This window comes from Boleophthalmus pectinirostris, unplaced genomic scaffold (genome assembly GCF_026225935.1).
Source record: "Boleophthalmus pectinirostris isolate CB_2022bp ecotype Guang Dong unplaced genomic scaffold, ASM2622593v1 HiC_scaffold_4, whole genome shotgun sequence".
Classification (NCBI taxonomy): Eukaryota; Metazoa; Chordata; class Actinopteri; order Gobiiformes; family Gobiidae; genus Boleophthalmus; species Boleophthalmus pectinirostris.
This window is the reverse complement of record NW_026571353.1, coordinates 12,371,267-12,393,821: the sequence shown is the minus strand read 5'-3', so window position 1 is coordinate 12,393,821 and position 22,555 is coordinate 12,371,267. Positions and strand designations below refer to the sequence as shown.

The following is a 22,555-nucleotide window of genomic DNA, read 5'->3' as shown; positions in this document are numbered from 1 at the left end:
CCAAGACTTGGAATTGGCACAAAGAGCATTCTGGTTGCGTTCTCATTTTCATTTATTCCTTTATGTCTTTTTTTTTGTGTGTGTTTTTTACCTACATTGTGATTTTGTCCACTTTGAGGAAAATGCTCGCTTGCTGGCATGTGTTTGAAAATTAATAAGGAGAATGTGATAGTAGCCATTTCATGTAGGAATATTTAATTTGATTTTTTGAACAAATGAATTTAAAGTCAATATATAAAAATAACCTACTAAATCAAGAGCAAATTTAGAGCCACATATTGTAGGAATTTGTCAGGGACAAAAGATGATAACACCAAATGTCCACTTCTCAAAACTAAGTCATATTTGCATATTGATTCACCTACATAACACTTTAATTCCTTGTACTAACTTGTTTGTAAATGCCAATGGTGCAGTGGAACTAACAAAAGCATTCTCTCACCACATTTTGGTCTCTTTTGTTTACAGATATCATTGACGTTGGGCATACATTGGCTTCAGTTCCCAGGCCCTGTCGACACTTGGGTGGACCTGCAGCCATCCGTCAGAGGAGCAGTGAAAAATGGACTTTGGTCTCAGTGTTACCTCCCCATCGCTCCCCAGCAGCCCATTTGACCAAGAACACAAAATAAACTTGTTTACATTTTAAAAACGATATGGTGGTGTTCGAAAGCTATTGACAAGATCTGAGTAGGTTATACAAGATGCAATTTGTCTTTTTTACTGATAAACCTTGATATGTAAATAAAAAGTTGGCATTTTTAGCATTTTAAAACATTTTTTAAAACAATTTAATCAATAAAAGCAACAATGTCCAAACCAAGAACTGGTCCAGGGCCGCCTCAAAAAGATATATATGAATTCTCCCTTGACACGGAGGAGATAAACTCTGTTCACATGCGGATACCTTCCATAGACACTACATCTCCTCTCAGCAAGTTTATTGAAACTGAACACCAACAAGCTGGCCTGTACTCTTTGCCTGTATTTGACTCTTCTTTTGATGTGTCTGATGGCCAAAAGAAAAGAAGGAAGAAATGTGGAGTTTGTGGCCCCTGTCTGCTCAAAACTAACTGTGGGACCTGTGCAAACTGCCTCAACAGAAAGACAGGAAAACAGATCTGCAAACTGCGCAAGTGTGACGAGCTCAAGAAGAAACGCACTGACTGGGAGGTGAGTTTAAAGGTCCAATATTACACTATTTTCTGATTATGGTATAATGTTGTTTCCTCATCAAAAACATATCTGGGCTTGTTTTGTTTCTTTGACACATGTTTTACAAATCCTGTGTATTTCGGTTGAGTTCTTCTCAAACCAAAAGTACCCTGTCTCACCTTGTGATGTCATGTGACAATACAAAAAGTGCTCCACTGTTTTTAAACTCCATACACCTTCACTCCAAAAATTTAGATGATTTCTGACCAGGAACTGCCTATCTCTACACAATTTAAGTTAAAAAATACCACTTCATGACGTCACAAGGTGTAACAGAGCAGTTTGAGCTTTGGAAATGTAGACATAATAATAAAGGATTACCCAAACATGTGAATGAAACAAAATGCAACTCCAAGTCTCTTTTTGATGCACACAAGAGTCAATTTTTGTGTAATATATGACCTTTACGTTTATCTTTGTTTTGACTTCTTCAAGGGTGCACTATGTAACTTTTCTGATGCGTCTGCCTCCTGCTTGTCACCATGGAGATGGCACTATGCTGTCTGGAATGTTTCACAATATAGCATTAAGCTTGTCTATCTATATACAATTACATGCTTTTCTTTTCTAAACATACCTAGAAAAACATGCAAGTGTACTGTACTGTGAGCAGGGTCATCTCTCCACAGATCTGACCTTTAACTTGGCTTGGTGGCATCAGCTACTTGTCTCTATGGCGATGGATATATTTAATGCCATACCACAGAGCATTCCAGTAGGTGGTAGATCCTCCTCCAACAACAAATGAGTTACACAGTGCAGTTTTAAGATTTCCAAAAATGTGTAAATGTAATCACTAAACTGTAAGCCGGTACTTCCAGTAGTAGTTGCAATTGTGACAAACTTATAACTTAATTTGAATTGATCCCCTTTGATTGAATTGAGCCACTAACAGTGAAGTAATTGACTAAATTACAAAAAGAGCTCTTAAAGTTTAGGGAAATTGTATATTTACCATCTATGATACACACAAAGACTTCTTGACATACTATACGAACAATGTTATCACTTATTTGCTGTTCTATTCATTGTCTCATCATTGTTGTTGATTGACATTGTTAAAGGTTCACTCAAACATCCTGCTTTTGGAGTCTAGAGCAGCTACAAAGTTAAAGGCCCTGCTTCCTCTCCTCAGATTCCTTGTGCATCATGTTTGGACTCGTTTTTCCTCTGGCGCAGTTTAGTGGGAATGGTCATAAGTGTTTAAGGTTTAGTGTACAATAATCCCCTGACACTCCGTAGTTACTGTAGACTATAGGGATGTAAAACAGCATTGATAGGTACAGTTAAATACTGACAACGACCTAGCCTCTCCAGTTTTAGCTCAAATAAATCAAACTATTGTATGGTGTTGTTGTTCATAGTTTATATCTGGCATCCATGCAAAATTGACACTTGTTATATGTTTAATATCATAATAATAAAGACATCCTTGTATTAGAACAGCTGAACTTAGTGGAAGGTAGGGAAGTAACGATGTTCAAATCTCTCTGTATGATATTTTCTTGATACAGAGGCTAACAAAACTGTGAATATGCTACTTTTTCCTCTTAAAATGCCTTGACAAGACTTAATCCTGAAAACTAAGATTTAAAAGTGCTTAGAATGGTTATTTCTTCTTGTAGTATGCACTGAAACAGAGCAAAGGGTCATGGTCTATGTAGTTCTTTCTGTTTTTTTAGCTATTGCTGCACCATAACTGTTCATTTAAGCAAAGAGACTTGTAATATATCGATATATTGTGATGGTCCACGATATTATTGTGAGATTTTGACAATACGATATCATGATATTTTGGTTATGGTTACATCCCTAGTAGAAAGTAGACCTTGAGATCACAGGATACTTCATGACGTAATTCAACACACAATACATGGTTCATAATTAGGGCCCGACCAATATATCAGGTGGCTGATATTATCAGCTGATATGGACACATGGAGACATATCGGCTATCGGCCTAAATCTTGCTGATATGGGCTGATAATCCACGTGGGCATGTTATACCTTGTTATAAAGTTTAGTCTCTCTATATTATGTTCATTTAATCCAATTTATAAAAGATAAATGTCCTAATATGTGGCGCCGCATCCATATTTATCTGCGGAGTCATTTGTCTGTGTGCGTGACGCTGTACTGCCCCTGAACGCACCCAGAGTCACGTTACTCATGTACCCTTGTTTACACACGCAGCAGCTGTCAACATGCTGGATTATATTATTTCTACAGACGATCGTTTTGAGTCAGGATTGAAAGGACACTTATTTGTGAAGACTTGTGATCTGAGAGGTGCCTGTATAAGCGGTGAATGTTACAAATGTGTCTTTTGAATCTACTTTTCATTCTTTCTTCATAAATGAGCTGTGAATAGAGGTGTGAATGATCTGTATTTACTTACAATTAATTACCACTATGAGCACAAGTAAACAAGTAAACAAGTAGAGCTAGACCTAAGTTTTATAATCAATTGAAGATTTATAGTGAATTTTTACATCACTAAATATATCAGCTTTTATATCAGCTATCAGCACCTCGAACTTCTGTATCATATTGGCCACAAAAAAAAATCCACATCAGTTGGGTCCTTTTCATAATACAGTGCTATCACTGACACAGCAGAGCACAGTATCAACCACATTTAATTTCATTATGTATTTTTTATGCAGTATTTTTTGTGTTTTTAGTAAATTGAATTAATTGTTACTTGTAAACATGCCAGTGTAGATACAAATATTCAAAAATACTGCATAGCTATTGAAGTTAAATACAAATATGCAACAAAGTATAGTATGAATAGTAAAGTGTTTCAGCTCTTCTTTTGCAATCTTAAAATACACGAGGGCGTTGTATGTTTGTTGATTGCAATAACATTTTGCGGAACAAATTTTCATCCCACAATAGCTTCAGATAATACCCTTATGGTGTTTTGAATCCCACTTTTGTTACCTAAAAATTCCAAATTTAAACATAAATATTTGTAGTTTTCTGCTGTGCTAAAAGAATTTTGTGAGCAGAGAGCATAAATGAGTTGAAACAGTAGTTCTTTTCTTGAAGTTCATCCATCTTAAAAGACATACGTTTGTGTGAGAGCTGAGTACGGACTGGTTATACTGGCTGCAGGTGTCACTAAGATGTGCTCTAGCCCCTTTATATTGTTTTTAAGCTCTTTTTCTGACTGGACGGTGTATTTGCACGGCTGGGTGGCTGGAAGCACCACTAAACAGCAGCAGTAAAGAATTCTTCTAGTTGCCTGTGCTATGACCTTTGACCTTCCCAGCTTTGATTGAGGAGTGGGGGTTGACCCTGGGCTATTTTGTGTGTGTGTGAGGTTACAGGGGAGTGGGCGTATCGGAGGAGAAAAGAAGGAGGAGAGAGAGAGGGAGAGAGAGGCATGTTTTTAGACTTTAGTGTGCGTCTAGTAGCGCACGTGCATCGGGGTTTAAAGAGCGGGGGATGGGTGGAGGAGGTGCACGAGAAAGATATAGCAGCGGGGTGGTCACTAAGCTGTGTACAGACCAGGAGTCGGAAATACATGAAGCCTGGGCAAAGAGTGGACATTGGCTAATCCTTCATTTCAGACAGCAAAACAATGCTAACAATACTGCATTATGTATCATTGAGACAGGTGGAAGTCATGGAGATGTTGTCCAGTTGTGAGAGTAAAGCGGGATTCTCACACAGTGGTGAATTGTGAAATTATTGCAAGTTCCATTATCTTAAAGGTGCATTGTGTAACTTTTCTGGTTGTCTATGAAATGCTTGTCTCCATGGAGATGTTATTGCTTTGTCTGGAATGTTTCACAGTATGGTATTAAACCTTTCTATCTTCATGGAGACCAAAACAGACCAAGTTACAGGTCAGATCTGTGGAGAGACAACCCAGCTCACAGTCAGAATGTCTGTTTTTCTAGGTATTTTTGAGCTATGGATAAATGTAAGACAAAGCTGTTTAGTGTCATAGTGTGGAATATTTCAGGCAGAGCAATGGCATATCCATAGAAACAAGCAGGTGACAGACCCCCAACCAAAATGTTACACAGTGCACCTTTAAATGACCAAATTATTAATCGCAGTTTACATACATATTACATTTAAACATATTTAGATTTACTAGTAGATACATATTTGTTCTAATGCACAAAACTTGATAAAAATTGTCTTGCACTCATCTAATTTTGATCTAACTAATAACTAAAAAAATACATGTATGGCGTTCAAGTTTAGGTTGCAGCCACCAGGGGTCAGTAAAGAACACAAATTGTTTTCTAGGTATACAGTTGCTTATTAAATAGGGAAAAAAAATCTGCAATCTAAATCTTTATCTCTTTGAAAGAGATTTGTAATTTCTTATACTTTCTGTATGGTAATAGTGTGCAGCAGTTCACGACTTCAAGACCAATTTACATTGTTGATTTATTTTGTAATGTGTATACAGTAGCTATTAGAGAGATACAGCATATGCCCATAGTTTTAAGCAGTACCGATCTTAGTACTTACAATTTGTCTCATGTGGGGGTTTTTGTTTAACCACAAACACTGAAAGAGCTCAGTATCATAAGGGTCCTAACATATAATTACTCACCCTATGTTTTGGTGCCCTGCTATAAAGTCCCACGTCCCATCATTCAAACCTGTACAATGGCCTGAAGGGGGCGCACGTGTAGCTGATGACATCTGTTGTTTTGGGCTAAATGCGTTTTACAATCAACGCTTTGTACATCCTCTGACCTCGTAATGAACTCTGGTATTATTCAACTCAGGTTATGAACACTTTGCAGTATACAAGGTTAATGTTAGGGCACGGTGAGGCTGCTTAATCTGCTATTAGAGAGTCGTCGATACTGATACTGGATCAGGTATTGGTTCCATGATATCTGTTCAGTATCCTGGTTGAGCCTGTAATTGGATGTAAGAAGACTATTTACAGACTGATTTTTGTCCCAGAACATCTCATAATGTTTTGAACATTTATTCATACAAAACTGTGCAGTAGGTACTGTAGGATGGTTACATACACAGGGATGGGACAATAAACACAGATACTCGCAATTTTATCACCAGAATGTGCTGAATAAAGCTATTCATCCTTGATGTTTTCTTCTAAATCATTGTTGTTTTCACTTATAGCATAAGTAGAACTCTATAACAGTTGTTTAAATATGGAGCATATTCATAATATTAAAAGTATTATTAATTGTATGCATAACATTTTTGACTGTCAGCAACAACTTTAATTATTATCATGATATTATCATTAATCGCATTTCATTTAACCATGATAATTGTGCAAAAGAAAAAACTGAAAAAAACTTTATTGAATGTGCATGCAAAACATTTGAATATTGTACCATGCTTATACATACCACAATTGGCTCTCTTGCGTAATAAGTTAAATGTGTTTTTTTTACAGAAACAAGGCATGAAAAGGCATGTTTCTGTCCCTCGATACTTTGGGAATAGGCCAAAGTATCAATATCTTTATTGCAACTAAAACAGCTGAATCAGTGCATCCCTAGTTGCTATGAGAATGACGCATAGCTTGAATTATATTGTGTTTACTGTAAAGCAATTCATGCTATGCATCATTCTCCTAGCAACTAGAGATATGAATGATGCATAGCTTGAATTGCATTATGTTTATTGTAAAGTAATTAAATGCAATGTGTTGTGTTCATGTCATGTATATCTTTCTAGAATCCCTATAGCTTCAAATGAAGCTGGAGGACAGTTCAGAATGCTGTTGTAGATTTGCTGTTCAATTGTGAGATTTATGGTTAATATCTCTATAATTACTGAGCCTATCCACATGAAACAAAAGCTTGCACTTAACTTCAAAAAGTGGTGCCATTATCCAACCCCAAAACTGTCATTGTCACAAGGCTTTAATCCGTTAGATTCATATGGCAAATCTGTCGATCCCTAACCAATAATTATAAGGTTCAACATGTGTAGATCATAAATTTGTATGCTTCTTGCAGTGAGTCTGTCTCCCACAGCGTAATTGCAAGCTAAGCAAGCTATTTGAAAATGCCCTAATGATAAACGAACATTGCATTCTTATTGTAATTTCTGTATGTTTCCTAAATGCTTTCAGTGCAATGATTACTAATAATTCACAAGCCCATACAAAAACACATACCTGCCTATCATCATTATCCATAGTTATGCTGTCGAAGAATTCACCATTTATCTCAGCTTTGCAAATACCAGACTGTTGCCTTGACAATGGGTGTAGATTAGTTAGACCTGGTGTAGTACGTGCAGATCTTAACGAAGTCGCAGTCAATCAATAAACCCCCCCTCCCCTCCCTTTTGCACAAACCTCCTACAGTGTGACCTCATGTGTCTGCTGCTGCTCAGGGCTTTACTGCCTGGAGACCACATCCTGTATCTCACACTGTTGCCGTGGATACAAGGAAACATTTGTCCCATGTTACAAAATGATGACGTAAATAAAATACTATAGTGCATTAACATGAGACTTGCAAAGCTTTAAATGTGTATCTTTTGAAATGAATGTCACATAGACACACAGATTTATGGTGACATGAATTAAAGTAACATTTACAATAGTAGGCTATGTTAGAGGCTTCAAAACATTATCTATAATCTAGTCATTATCTAAGGTGCACTATGTAACTTTGTGGTTGGGGGTCCATCACCTTAGCCTGATTCATCAGCCGGTTTCACTTCATGGAAACTGCATTAGGATTCGTTCGCTCGACAGTAGGTGGGTACTTTTTTAATTTAACCAGTTGCTGCTATTTGGTCATGATGTAACTGGTATATTAAGCTTTTCCCAAATCCCATAGGAAGAAGGGCAATACCGTCTTTCCCCTTGATTCACCAAATATTCTCTTTGTTCCGGCTTTAAGTCCTCGATCTCAAGAATCGTTGCCAACACAGAATGTATGGCTTCGTCTACATCCATCTAGACCACTTTGTTTACTGTTGTGCTGTACTACAAAAGGGACTTCACAGCTCTTTGCTGATTGGTCGGTGCGTGGCCTACAAATTCCGGGCTTCTTGCAAACCGTCTAAGTGTATTTCGATTCCTGACCTAGTCACTGGAGAGAAATGAATTTGAGCGGAGGAACTTGAAACTAGAAATACCTTGAAAAACATTCTGACTGTGATGGGTTGCTGGGTTGCTGGATTGCCCCTCCGCAGATGTGACCTGTACCTTGGTCCTGTAAAACATTCCAGACAAAGCAATAACATCTCCATGAAGAAAAGCATTTGGACAGACCCTCGACCAGAAAAGTTACACAATGCACCTTTAATATTACATTTAATTAGATGTTAAGTATATCTTGCAGGTTTGTAATGTGTAAAGAATAAGTTTTGTGTTAAATGTATCAATCAAGCAGACTTGAAAATCCATAATGTAAGAATCTTCACCAGTCATGTGACAAAAATGCTGCCTGCTGCCATATTGGATCTCATTTGCTTTGTGTGTATGTAAACAAATCTTAAAATGCCCCAAAAAATTACTTTTCATTTCTACAAAATACCTTGGCATGTCAAAATGTAAAAAACAACAACAAAAAAACACTTATACTATGATGAATAATGCATAAAATGACAAGCAGAGATTATTTTACAGATCCAGCATAAACTCTTAAACCCATAAACCCTGATTTTCCAGGAATTTAAACAATAGTGTGGTTTGAGTGTACACTAACCATCTCTACTCATTATATCCAGTACGACTCTGACTAAACTGTGTGACATAACCAACTGCACGTCCCTGACCTACATCTGCTTTGACTTCAGCCTGAAATGACGGTGATCGCTTATTTACGGTGCGAATAAGTGGTCATTTTTAGTCCTGTGAATTCAATTTGACGTCTTAATTTTCTTATTTTACAGCATTATGGCTTCCCTTTTCCAATCCGACCAAAGTTGACCTGAGTTGACTCCATATTTCTCCTTATTTTGTGCTTTCCGCATCTCTGTGCCTTTAAAACGTCGGCTACATCTACGGTAGCGCTGTTACGTACGATTCTTTCTCTCCTGTCTTCATTACGACTTTACATTGAGCAACGCGTGTCAGTTTTGACTTCTCCCATGCACCTGTAGCTCAGCGGGGTTGGTTTGACCGTCCTCCCAAGCCCCTCTGCTGCTTAGGACATAAACATACCCGTGCACGTGTCCTCATGACGTCAGGACTGGGGATTTCCTTTAGCGTACGACACCACAAAACGCTGTGTCACTGCTTTCCCCCCCCACACACACACACACACACACACACACGCACGCACACACACATTTGAGCCAGTCTATTTTCGATTCCCTCTTTCTTCCACAGTCTCGTCTCATTTTCGAATCCAGCCTTCTCCTTTGCTTCACCGGGGCTGTGTGAACTTTCGCTCACTTCCTCAACGGGCTGGCGATAATGGTGCTTTCCAATTTAGCAGCTCCTTTTTTCGCTCCTCCGATCCACAGATTTGTCGTTATAAGAAGAAGGCGGAGGTTGCGAAGAGAAATTTTTGGTTTGGAAATTAGCGTTGGCGATGCTTTTCTGATGCGTTTGGGGAAATGACATGTAATTTGGAACCGAGCGTTGACTGTTTTTAGTACACTTTTTCATTCCGCCTTATTAGTCGCTTTTACGTGTTAATCTTCTGTTTTCAAATCACTAATCGAATCATGTATTGATTTAGAATTCTGCACAATCAACATCTACTTCTTGCCCTGCCTAGCTTTGACTCAGCACGTGCTTCTCATTGCTGTGTAAACCCTCCTTTTTCTGCTTGTCATTTGTCTCCTTTCACTACCTCCCTCTGTATGCATGTGTGTGTGTGTGTGTGTGTGTGCTTTGTGGAACTGTGCAGTCCAGTCCAGTTTTTGCAGAGAGCCGCACACAGATGGTGCACAGTGATACCACATACCAGAGGCATTGTTTAGGGAAGGCGAGTTGGAGGAGATAATTGACAGCCATGGCGACCACCCATCCCCCTCCAAGCAAAACGATTCTCTTGTCCAACCTCGTCTCTGTGTACGCACAAACACTCCCGCACACCAAATCCATTCTGTCAACAAGGCTATCCCTCCATCCAAGGCTTTTTAAAGAACTCGTACACAGCTATATTTTCTACGTCCTCAGTCGCTCTCCTTGAAATTCGCCCTAGCAGCAGAGCCCGGCGAGCGCTCCGATTGGCTCACGCCGCGCCTTTGTAGCGTGACGTCTCTTCTCGTGTGTGTGTATGTAGCACATGTATGTTTAAAGAGCCAGCGGGGGGAGGGGTAGCGCTTGGGTCTCTCTCTCTCACACACACGCGCACGCACATACACACACATGCAAAACACAATACACAGAAGAGGAAGAGAGAGAGAGAAGGCTAGACTCGGTTGAACGTGTGTGGTAGACAAGTGAAGAGCAGAGGGGCGAGTGACACAGAAAGAGGGAGAGACAGGGAGAGAGAGAGAAAGAGGGGGGGACGTGAGTACTAGTACTAGTGTAAAACCCGATTAAAAACACAAGATGGCTTCCTGAATGGGCTGCCGCTGGAGTGCAGACAAGAGAGGAGGACTGGCTACTACTGAGCGTTACGTTTTGACGGAATAGCGGAGAGGCGATACAGGGGAGAGAACCGGCACTTTTCTGATGGGGATTTGGCTAACGCTGACTGAACTACCAACCAAGGCAGCCCACAAGAACGCGCGGTAAATATTTCAAGACTATTTTAGGAGGGATGGGGTGAGATGAGGTTGGCGGGACACAGAGATAAGAATAAAAAGGGGAGGAGGTGAGGGGGATAAGACAAAACACATTGAACACTGAGACTGCCGGCGAGGAAGTAAAGGAGGGCATTGTGTCCCTATCTGAAATGCTTTGATTTTTGATACATCCAATGTCACCGTAGAAACCAGGTCAGGAGAATCATATTACATAATTTATCGTAGCGTGAGTGAATCTTTGCTCTTTCAAGTTCTCGTCTAATTCTCCCTCCTATCAGCAGAGGGAAGTGCCGGCTTACTAAACAAAACGCTGCTTCAATTTCTACCGATGATCAAAACTGTTCAATTTACAATATTCAGAATGTCACTTACAGATTTGACTTTGAGTTGCCCTGTCGTAGCTGGTAGTGCGTTCTGAATTGGCTCTTGTCGCATTATTTTCATTGATTGTTATTCTTCCCCTCTCCCTCCCTTCTCTCTCTCTTCTTACATTATGTCCTGCTCACCTCCTCCTCCATTGAACTGCTGCAAAGGTGGACTATCCCGAAGAGGCCGGTGCAGTCGGCTGGGGGGACTCTCATCTGACAGAAGAGGTAAGATAAAAGATAAAATGATAATACGTAACTAGAGTGTATATTTTATTACATCTAAAATATTACTCCATTGACTTGATGTTGTGAATTTAGTTTATTTTATGATGTTATTTTAGCTGTAGTGAAACCTTTGATTTAATGTCTTAAAATGTTTTGTAGTATTAGTAATAATCAGGGTGTAGCGTCTATAATTTCTCCTTAGGTTCTCAAATCTTGTCTTGGTATATAGTCCATACAGTACTTGTTGCTTTGATAGTGTGTAATGACTTGGCAATACTGTATACTACAACTGCACTACTGCTATATACTCTTTAATTCTATGGGGATTGTCTTTTATTACACCAGTGTAGTGGGTTACCAATTGTTTCACTCTGAATATCATTCATACTTGTTTCTAACATCTGTTTATTGTGGTTGTATGAATTTCAGTTTCAGTAACGTCCCTTTATTATCACGTGCTTACATTGCTAGTTTTGTTGTTGATAGTAAAAATATTGACCATTGTGCCTATGATTTGTCAGTTTTTGCTGTCCCAGTTTTCTTTGTTATGACTTTCTATGGTGTCATCTTTGGTAGGTAAATTATAGCCGTATTTTGCACTGCTTTTCAATTTCATTTGGTAATTTCTCTTAAAACGAGATTTAGCTGCAGGTTTGTTTGTATGCATTTCCATTGTTTTCTCTTCCATCATGCCAACGCCTCTGTTTGAATTGTGACAAACCGGTAGCATGACTTTAATGACATTTCAATATTTTCTCACCCGCCAGCTCTGAACCCTCTTATGTAACCGCGATATCCCCGCTCAAACTGTCCCCGCTCAAACTCTCCACAAACCCAGCTTTTCTAGTCGCACTGCTTTCACACATGCATTCGATCTGTTTCTTTTCCTTTCCTCCACCGGCACACGAGTTGTAGCGAATTGGTGATGTAGTTGTTTAAATCACCCCACTCTTTCTGCTGATTGGTGCTGTAGAGCGAGCCTGGCGAGGGGAGGAGGAGCGCGGGGCAGTCCCTGATCCGCTTGGTTCACATGAGGTAAAGGGAGTAAAAGTTAGTGGGTCACGCATGCGTACATCTCTGTCTGATTGTACGCGCCGCTGTAAAAGTATTATTATTATTAGTAGTAGTAGTAGTAGTGGTAGTAATACTAGTAGTAGTAGTTACTCTGTAGCTACCGTCAACCTCTCAATCTGTCACATTTTACTGAGACGGGGCACGTGCTTGTGTTTATGCAAAGGTAGCAGTAAGTTAGTGGATCACATAAATGTCTTGATTGTAGTAGTACTGGTAGTAGTAATAGTAGTAGTAGTAGTAGTAGTAGTAGTTATAGTGATCTGTACTGTGTATCAATCTCTCAATCTGTCACATCTTTCCGGGACGTGGCACGTGCTTAGGTCTATGCAAAGGTAGCAGTAAGTTAGCCGATCACATAAATGTCTTGATTGTAGTAGTAGTAGCAGTAGTAGTAATAGTAGTAGAGGCAACAGTAGAAGTAGTAATCTCTCGATTTGGGCTGCTCCTTTCACATCTTACCGGATTGACCACATGCTTGTATTTTTATGCAAACGAAGCAATACGTCAGTAGGTCACACATATGTGTGATTGTTGTAGTAGTAGCAATAATAGTAGAAGTCGTAATAGTAGTAGTAGTACTTGTGTCTAGCTTGCGTCAATCTGAGCTGCTCCTTTCACAGCTTTCCGAGTCGGGCCACGTGCTTGTGTTTATGTGGAAAGGAAGTCTGCGCGGCAAGGTTTTTAGTGAGCAAATAAGATGTTGTGACACTGAACTGATAAACTGGGCTAAAGAGGCCGACTAAATAGAGAGCTTTGCCTTGAGCTCGTTCTGAATAAACTGAAGGGGAAAAAATAAATAAATAAATGAATTGTGTTCATTCAGACCGTTTACCTTGAGTAGAACAGTTTTTAATAGAAAAGATAAATTGCTTCAACAAGTCCAATAATCTAGGTATAGGTAATTTTTCTGGTTTAAAAACACAGTGGAGCACTTCTTGTATTGCCACATGACATCACGAGGTGGAATCAAGTGTTTTCTGTTTGAGAGAAATATGCAGGGTTTGTGTGTTTAACATGTGTGAATGAAATACAATGCAACTCTGGGTATGTTTGTGATGAGGAAACAACATTATAACATAGATCAGAAAATATTGTAATATGGGCCCTTTAATGTTGCCCATAAAATACAGTAGATAATCTTTAACTGGATGGAGATATGCAGTGATAACCATACTGACTGTAGAAAGTATATAAAGTATATTGTCACTATATGAATTTTTGGATCTCATTTCATTAATATAGAAATCTGTGACCTAAATATAAACAGTATACAGTAGGCTACAAATAATAATAGTAGTTAAGTTTACAAGATTCACTATAGATAGACATGTTATCGAAAGAGTGAAGTTTTGTCATTTGGCATTTATGAAGTCTTTTCAAAGTTGAGGAAGTTAAACCAAAGTCACCACAGCTCACAAAAGACACGCACCACACAAGCGTGATATTTTCTCCTTCGTATAGGCTACAGGATTTCCTTTCAAAACACCTCTTTATCTTTCACAGAACTGAGCAGTGTGTGTGTGTGTGTGTGTGTGTAGGTTTTGAAAAAAAACATTGATTATTTGAAGATTAGAAAGATGCGTGATTGGAAATGAAGCAATTGTTAATAATATATTTAGCTTAAGGTGGAATCCCCGACTGCGAACGCAAAGGGTTAACACTGACCTAGTTTCCGTGGCAACATTGAGTTTCTGATGACATCATGGTTTAATTTTAGCTCGAGTCCGACATCTGAGACTAGCATATATATCTGCAAACCACATGTCAAAGAGTACAGTAATTTGTAGTGTTATTTCCGAAATGCCCAAGAAATTTCTATCACTTTTTTTAGAAGTTCTACATTTCGCACCTGCAATCTGAAACCAATGACTCAGTTCAATCCTTGTCTTTAACATTATTACATTAATACACAATAATTAGTATAATGTTACTTCATATTACAGATTGGAAGTTTATTAAGATGTTTTTTTCTAGAAATATGGATTTTTTTGTGTGAGTGAACAATAATTCAAAGAAAGTTAACAATTAAAAGAATTAGTAGAACTTTATTGATCCACAAGGGAAATTATTTAGTAGCTCACAATATATTATAATAACAAAGAGCAAAACTGTAAATGGTAATAATAAATTCAAAATAAGTAGCAAAAATAACAATAAGGTATAATTATATGTATTTCTAATGGAAAGCAAGTACCATTTCCATATGTTTTATTCAAATCTGTCCTTTATTTATCTCAGAAGTGTCCAAGTTCAAGGAAATGAATCATACTAGTATTCTTGTGAAGTTGAAGACCTTCTAGGAGCTTGAAAAACAGATCACATGACTGTAGCCGGCACTACGCCTGCATAAGTGTGTGTAGTGACTGAGTGGTTTGGCACATACTATAGCACAGGAAGTGGAGTCTTTGACATCATCTCTGTGAAAAAACTCAAGGCTTCAGTGAATTTCTATAAGGTTTCCATTCTGTCAGCACAAAACCATGACTGTGGTTTACTGTATAGTGCTTTAATAGTTCAAATATGGAAAATGTGGTATGTCATTTTGCAATATGTCCCCACTTACCCTTTCAATCATATAGCCTACCCAGCCAAGACTCAATTACAGTGCAGTGTGTGTACAGTGTATTTTGGCTGTCTGACATTTTCATAACTCCCCTGCTGGTTTGTAGATCAATGTAGACCAAAATGTCAAATGTATTGTTCAACTTTTGAGACATAAATACTGCTAACCTAGAAAACTAACCCTAAAGTTGCAATGTAAAGTCCAACTGTACAAGACTTCAAATTAATGTGTAAATTTAAAGACGTACTATGTGACTTTTCTGGTATTGCTTTGGTTAGAATGTTCCACAGTATCATCATAGCACTAATCTATCCTCATGAACAAGAAGGTGATGCTAGTAGGACAAGTTACAGGTCAGATCTATGGATATGAGGATACAGTGATGATGCATGTTTTTCAAGGAATTTCTGAGCAGTGGAAACACCTGTAGTGAAAATAATGTTAAATGTAATATTAGTGACATTCCAGGCAAAGTAAACTCATGCATGGAGACAAGCAACTATCAGAGCCCCACCTTTAATAGTACAACTTTCACATAGTTTAAGGGTGCATTCACACTTGCTCATACATTAACATTGGGACTGAACCTGGACTAGACCAGGACTACAACAGAACCAAACTAAAAACCAAAATCAGTTGTATCATGAATTACAACTTGCACTATTTTATACTATTCGATAAGGATTGCATTAAACCTTCTACTTATGTTGATTAAAATGAAACCCGATGAGATCTGAAACTCGCTTGTGTGTGCGTTAAGCCCGTGGCCAATAATGATGCAATGATGTCTGCATTTGAGCCCTGCGAGGCTGTGTGCGCTCGGTGCCGCAGTTAATAAAAAATGAATGGCGAGTGTGTGGCGGGGAGGAGCCGTCAGCTGTTGCTCTGGCCTTTTAACTCTGTGTGCACCGGTCTGAGCGGTCCTGGATCCTGGTCTAACCCATCCAGCCAGGTTTTATGTAACGCAGTATAACAGCTGTGTGGCCTTTTATTATCACTTTGTTTAAACATACAAGCATGCATGGGAGGAGGAGAATTCATATCTAGTACCTAGTAATTATAAAACCACATTTACTATGACTGGAATGATAATATGTCTTCAGGTAATTTCTTCTTACCATAGTCCAGCCAAATAGTGTCACTTAAGCAAGTTTTGTTGTTGGCAAAATATTGTACAGTGCATTATATGTCCACAAAAAGTATACAGATAATAATAATAATAACAAATACATAACACAATACAGAAGATAGAAGTTTTATCTGTGAATTGTTTTTATTTTAAAGCATGTTAACTTCATGTTCAAGTTAACTTTGCAGTGCAGTCTTCACTTCAGCTCATATAACAACGTATTCATATTGGATTCTGTTTGATTCCACCCTATTATATAAGGGAGACAATAATATGCTTTCAACCACAACTCATTTCAGAACATAATTTGTGTAGTGAAGTCCTCATACACACACATACAATGCTGTCTGATTTCAAATACATGACCTTATCCATCTAGATTGTACAGTGAAGCGAATCGAGGCGCACTGGCCCTTTAAGACCGGCTACGCCTGACTTGAACATATGGGAAGCTAATCTTAGCCCGAGTCCAGAGAGAAACAAGGCTGGCACGGAGCCACTGTGCAGGCAGGGCAGTGTTTGTTCTTCTCTCTTTAAATCAGACCCTTTGTATAAGTCACTGACACTGTATTAACTAATATAGGTTTTATAAAGGCTTATCTGATGTGAACAAGCACAAGGCTCCGATTGCTCAAGCAGGTGGGAGTACATCATGTCCATTTGGATCTATGTACCACTTATCTACTAAGCTTTAATCTTTTCTAAATATCAAAGTGTCTTCTGCTGACAACATGTAACAAAACGCTTATACGACTGAAATATATGATAATCTATTCATTTGAGTTACATTTAAGTCCAAATCAAGCCAATATTAACAGCGTTTCTTTTTAATTAATATTTATTCCCCCCATGGGACTGTTATTCAATTAAGATCTCTGCATATTTTTGTTTTAACGTTGTGGTTTCATCAAAAAAAAAAAAAGTTTCAGTTTTTTATTCCAAATGTAGCCAAACAGACAAATAAAATCTGCAATATCCAATACTGTAGATGTATTTGACATTTAAAGCCTTTTTCTTTCGTCCCAGTCACAAAGAGCTGCTTTTTAAAAACAAAGCCGTCTCCCTCACTCCTCCCCATCCCGTCATTATTTTTTGGCAGCTCCACCCTCGGCCCCCTCCCTCCACCACCTTTCCATTTTCCTCTCTCCTCCTCCTCCTCTTCCTCCTCCTCCAGGGTTTCTTTGTGAGTGCTGCTTTGGGGGGGTCCGGCCTCCCCTCTCCCTCAGCTGGGATGTGCGTGGGGACCTGCACGTGCCGAATGTCAGAGTGATACCCTACACCAGTGGACCCCAACCCGCCTGGATCTTAACCACCCCCTGGGCAGTTTTCATCATGTCCAATCACTCAAGCCACCAAACTTATTTTTAGACACAGTCAAGTGATTCGCTGAGGGAAATGAATATATTTATGTAAAAACAATTACATATTTAAATTGAAATAACATTTAATTTCCCTTTATTGGTCCTTATTCAAACAACAAAATCTAAACTCAAATCATTTTCACATGAAAAAGAATTTCAAACTTCTAAGCTGTAACATATTGCCAGCCTATGTTTAGAAAACAATTTTTCTGTTCTTTTTAGTTTATAATGACGGACTCATAGCATAACTGCCTACTTGCCTTTTTTACCTAATTGAGTTTTGTCTCTGATTCTACTCTCCAGACCCTGCCACATCCGTAGGTGTCATCGGCGCTGTCCTCGGCCAATTAGAGACTTTTTTACAGCCAAAAAAACTCAACCCTCCCCAGTCATTTCTTCTTATTGACTTGGCAGTTTATTTTTTTCTACAGCTTTCCCTTTTTGTAAAATGACAGTCATGGCTGTTATTCTCTGAGGCTAATGACATTTCCTATTTTTAAAAAATGTAAATCCTTTATAAAATTTCAACCTAAAAATATATAGTTTTGGTTAGTGTCCAACAAAGCAATGAATTCTTTCCAGTATAAAGAAACCACCAGTATGCAAATAAACTCCATAAGCTTCTCAAGTGCTTATAGATGTCCCTGTTCCTCTGGTTGAGAAATATTATCCCACACTGTGAATGTCCTGCTGACACCCAAACACCTGAACCTGACACCGTCCGGGTCTTGGGCCGGACATGGGCGAGTGAGGGAGGGAGGGGGGAAGACTGAGGGAGGGAGGGGCTGGGACTAGTCACAGGTGCAGAGATAACACAAGGTGGTTACTCGGATATGAACAATATGTCTGCAGTCTGTCACTCCTCGCAGACAGATGGATGCATAAATGTTAAGTACATATGGGCAGACATCCACAAAGGAAACACTGGCACCTAAACAGACACTTTTTATTTTAGCATTGTGGCAATAAATGGCAATTAACTCACCAATGGAAGCACGAGTTGAAGCGGAGTTTAATAGCTTAGAATATAGTAAAAACCCAACAACACAGACCCACATGTATGCAGACACCGGAGGCAACAACAGAATTACTTTGGGTTAACCACTCAAAGCATTCTGGTTAATCCTGTCAACTTGAAACACATAGGAAGCCAGAGCTCAGCGAGTTTTATGGCGTTTACACTGTTTAAATGGGTGGTACTTTTTCTTGGGTAGAAGCATTGATGTTGACTGGTGAAGATGATGCTGCACCCAGAAATCTCTCCCATTATGAAGCCACTTAAAATCCCCTATAAAACAACATTTTTGGACTAAAAAGAAGGTGCAGGCGAGGTAAAAGGCTGCCTCAGACCTATTTTTGACTGCAGTTTGCACAAGTACATTCACATTTTCAAAAATTTGCTAGTCTCGTTTTTACTCATTTTAAGTTTAATTTGAAAAAAATAAACATAAAAACTTCTCTCACATATCACTATTGTGTGTTGTTGGCCCCTCGAACCTTTGCAAGCATGGCCTTTGTTCGTGGTGTACTAGATTAGACAATGCCCAGCTGCACATCTAAGTCATTTATTTTATAGATAGATTTACTTATTTGTGTGGAAAACAACTTTAAAACACATACCCTTTAGCACAGAACCTACCCTTTAGTTTTCAAAATTAACTGCACATTTTCAGTGCATCTCTGTAGCCCCTTGTCCCTCCCACCAATAAACCCAGTGACCCTGAGCGCACAATCCAATACTGTATGCTCACCACTAACATATGCTCGGTGCAGGCCCGCATAGGAGAAACACATGTAGCTATGGCCCATCTACTCACTGGAAAAGCTCTGTCTGCTGCAGTGTCCTAACTCATTCTGTGGGTGTGCTTTAGGATCTGGGAAGAAAAGGGGGGAGAAAGTGAGAGGTGGGAGGAGGACGAGGAGAAGGCGGTCAGGCATATCAGATGACCTTGATGCCATTAGACTGCAGGGCGTTCTGGGTCGGGTGTGGGGGGATGCGGGCTGTGTGCATGCGGTCAGCTGACAGGAATAGGGTGGGGGAGGGGCCGCCAGACCGATATCATGACTGCATTGCTCCCCGTCATGTGAGCTGTACACTGCCTTAAACCGCACCATTAAGAATTTGAAATATTTTTATTGTTTTTACATCTATGTATTTACAACTGAAGTGCTGCACTGAAATATAAATCCCAGTTACAGTTACCTGTGGTGTCAATAAATGCGGTTACGTACCAGCATTAAAGGTCCGATATTACACAAAATTTACTGTCTTGAGCTTTAAGCCACGTTAGAATGTTGTTACCTTCTCAAAAACATACCTGGAGTTGTGTTTTGTTTCATCCACACATGTTTGAGGAGCTCCTAATATTCGTCTGTTTACATCTCAGAATCTCAAAATACTCCGTTCCACCTTGTGATGTCATGAAGTGGTAGTTTTCAAGTTAGGATCTAACTTTTGTCGTATCGTTCAGCAGAGATGGGCAATTCTAAGGCTGAAATTATACAAACGATTCAGTGATGATGAAGGTGGATGGAGTTTAAGAACACAGTGGAGCACTTCCTGTTTTACCACATGACATCACAAGGTGGATCAGAGTGTTTTCCATTTGAGAAAAGAACATCAATATGCAGGGTTTGTGTGTTAAATGCACAGAACAAACAATGAAACAAAACACAACTCCAGGTATGTTTTTGATGAGGAAACATTATAATAAGCAAGGCAAGGCAAGTTTATTTGTATAGCACAATTCATACACAAAGTAATTCAAAGTGCTTTACAGAATAAGAAATACATTAAAATCATAATAAAAACAAATCAAAACATAAATAATCATGAAATATAGATCAGAAAATACTATAATATGGATTCTTACACAGCTCAACATGCATTTCCGAAAAAGCAGCTTTGAAATCTAAAGCCACAATAAAAAGCGTGGCACTGGGGCATGATTTTATATAGTTCATTGTTTCTAAAATACATACAGATAATAGGGCTATGATAAGCTATGACCTTTGTTGAGTAAGGGCGTGTTATGCCCGCAGAATTATTACACAAAGCAAAATTACCGTCATCACAAAAATGCAAAAATTCCTATATGGTTTCCTTCCTCTTTGAGTAGTTTAGTAATTTTGTTAATAACAAGAAGCTTTTAATCATCTGTTTTCTTCTGTATTCCTGTAAAGCTTGGATGATACTACACTCAGCAATATGTGCCATTGGTTGACCACATCAATGCAAGCCTTGATATCAAAGTATTGCTAATTCATTCTTGACCTACTTGAGGTAAACGACCCATAAAAAAACAGAGATTTTCATAGAGAAGCAGATGACTAATGCTTAGTCATAACCAAGCAAAAAGCACCACACACGCCTCTCTGTGGATGGACTTCTGTTGTCACTCATCACTCCTACAAACCAGGCATTTAACTCTGCTGTTGCTTCTGCCGCTGCTGCTGGGAAACCGAGAAATCATAGCTGAAATGGAAGTAGAGTGAACTCGAAGTGATTCAGAGGGCGTCAAAAGAATCATTTACACCAGATATTTCATGGGTTAAACCAAATAACTGACATCTGGAGTGGAGATCACACAAATGCCAGGCTACAGCAGGTTTATCGTAAGTGTGGCTTCTCGCTCATCTCAGTTCTTCTTTACTGATAAGAAATGGGTGACAGTTAGTTTTCAGTTTCTAATGTATGTTAATGTCAGTTTGTTGAGTTACATAGAGTGTAATAGCTTGACTGGAGGCTGTATTTTGAAATTGAGGTATGGTACTACTTTGATTTTATTATAAAATTGTACTATTTTGTATTGCTTTGTGAAGAAGTTACAAGATTCATTTTGTACACTACTTTTTGAAAATAGCAAATTAGGTCTATTTTTGCGATTGTCTGTTTTTGTAAGTAATAGTTGAATATTCCATAGCAATAGACATCTTTTGACTAACAAACTGTATGTGACAAATTTTTGAAGTGGAGTAAGCATGTGACCAAATTGCAGATAAAATTCAAATGTCATATTTTTTGGTTCATATTTACATAACCGCTTTGACTTTACTTCTGCTTTAAAGTCGCTGAGCGGAGACATTTTGAGATATATTCCTGATCCACGTTGTTTTTCTCTTTACCCCCAATCGTCTCAACTGCATGCCGCTAGTGAGCACGTTGTGTTGTTTAAAAAGGGGAACTGGTAGCCCATGTGATGTTGGGGTTAAGTCACATCCTGTGTTATTTTAAGGGGAAAGCACAGGTTTGCCGGTGTCCTTTGGTGAGTGTGTGGATGGTGATAGCTGAGTGATCAGGCATGTGTCAAGTGGCATGCTTCCTGGTGGGGGAGACACGCCAATGACGAAACAACTACGCAACAGCCACACACTCCTCACCTCCTTCGCTCCCATTGGCTCTCCTCGATCATGTGACCTACTGCTCTGGTTCTTTCTCTGCTTGCTTTAAACGGCCCGTGTGCACTGTTGTATTTTTTCCGATCGACTCTCTCCTTACACTTGAATGTATCTAATTTATACCAATGTGCTTTGCCAGTGCAGTTTAGTCAGTCTGAAATAGGTTGCGGTAATGAAACAGGCTGTTGTCAATGATGTGCAAGCGGCTCTGAAAACAAAACAAGAGAGGTGTAATCGGAAGGTGCAGAAAGCGCAGCAGCGGGCACGGAAAACAAGCTAATCCAGCTGTATAGAGTGATGTTTAGCCTTGTAATATCATACAATTACTCAACTCGGGAGTCGGGAGCGAAGTCTGGCACGATGGTGCACCAAAGCTCCACGGAAGGACACAACACAAGGCCGATGAACCCAGAGAGAGGACACATTTCCAGGGATGATGTTGCGTTAGTGAGGATGACACCCAGGCAAAGCGGTGGTAAGGGGAGCGCGCGCTACTGTAGGGCTGAAGTGACAGATATGGGATGAATCTAGTGATGAA

At 39.1% G+C, this 22,555-nt stretch overlaps 1 protein-coding gene across 1 annotated transcript in view; it reads left to right on the top strand.

Annotated features, from left to right (window-relative positions):
• Positions 1-792: 792 nt before the first annotated feature.
• The window catches only part of tet3 (tet methylcytosine dioxygenase 3), a 43,182-nt gene continuing 21,419 nt past the window's right edge, over positions 793-22,555 (top strand). The window contains 2 exon segments of the mRNA XM_020928271.2: positions 793-1,173; positions 11,433-11,492. Coding sequence (XP_020783930.2) covers positions 811-1,173; positions 11,433-11,492 — 423 coding nt within the window. The 5' untranslated portion in view covers positions 793-810.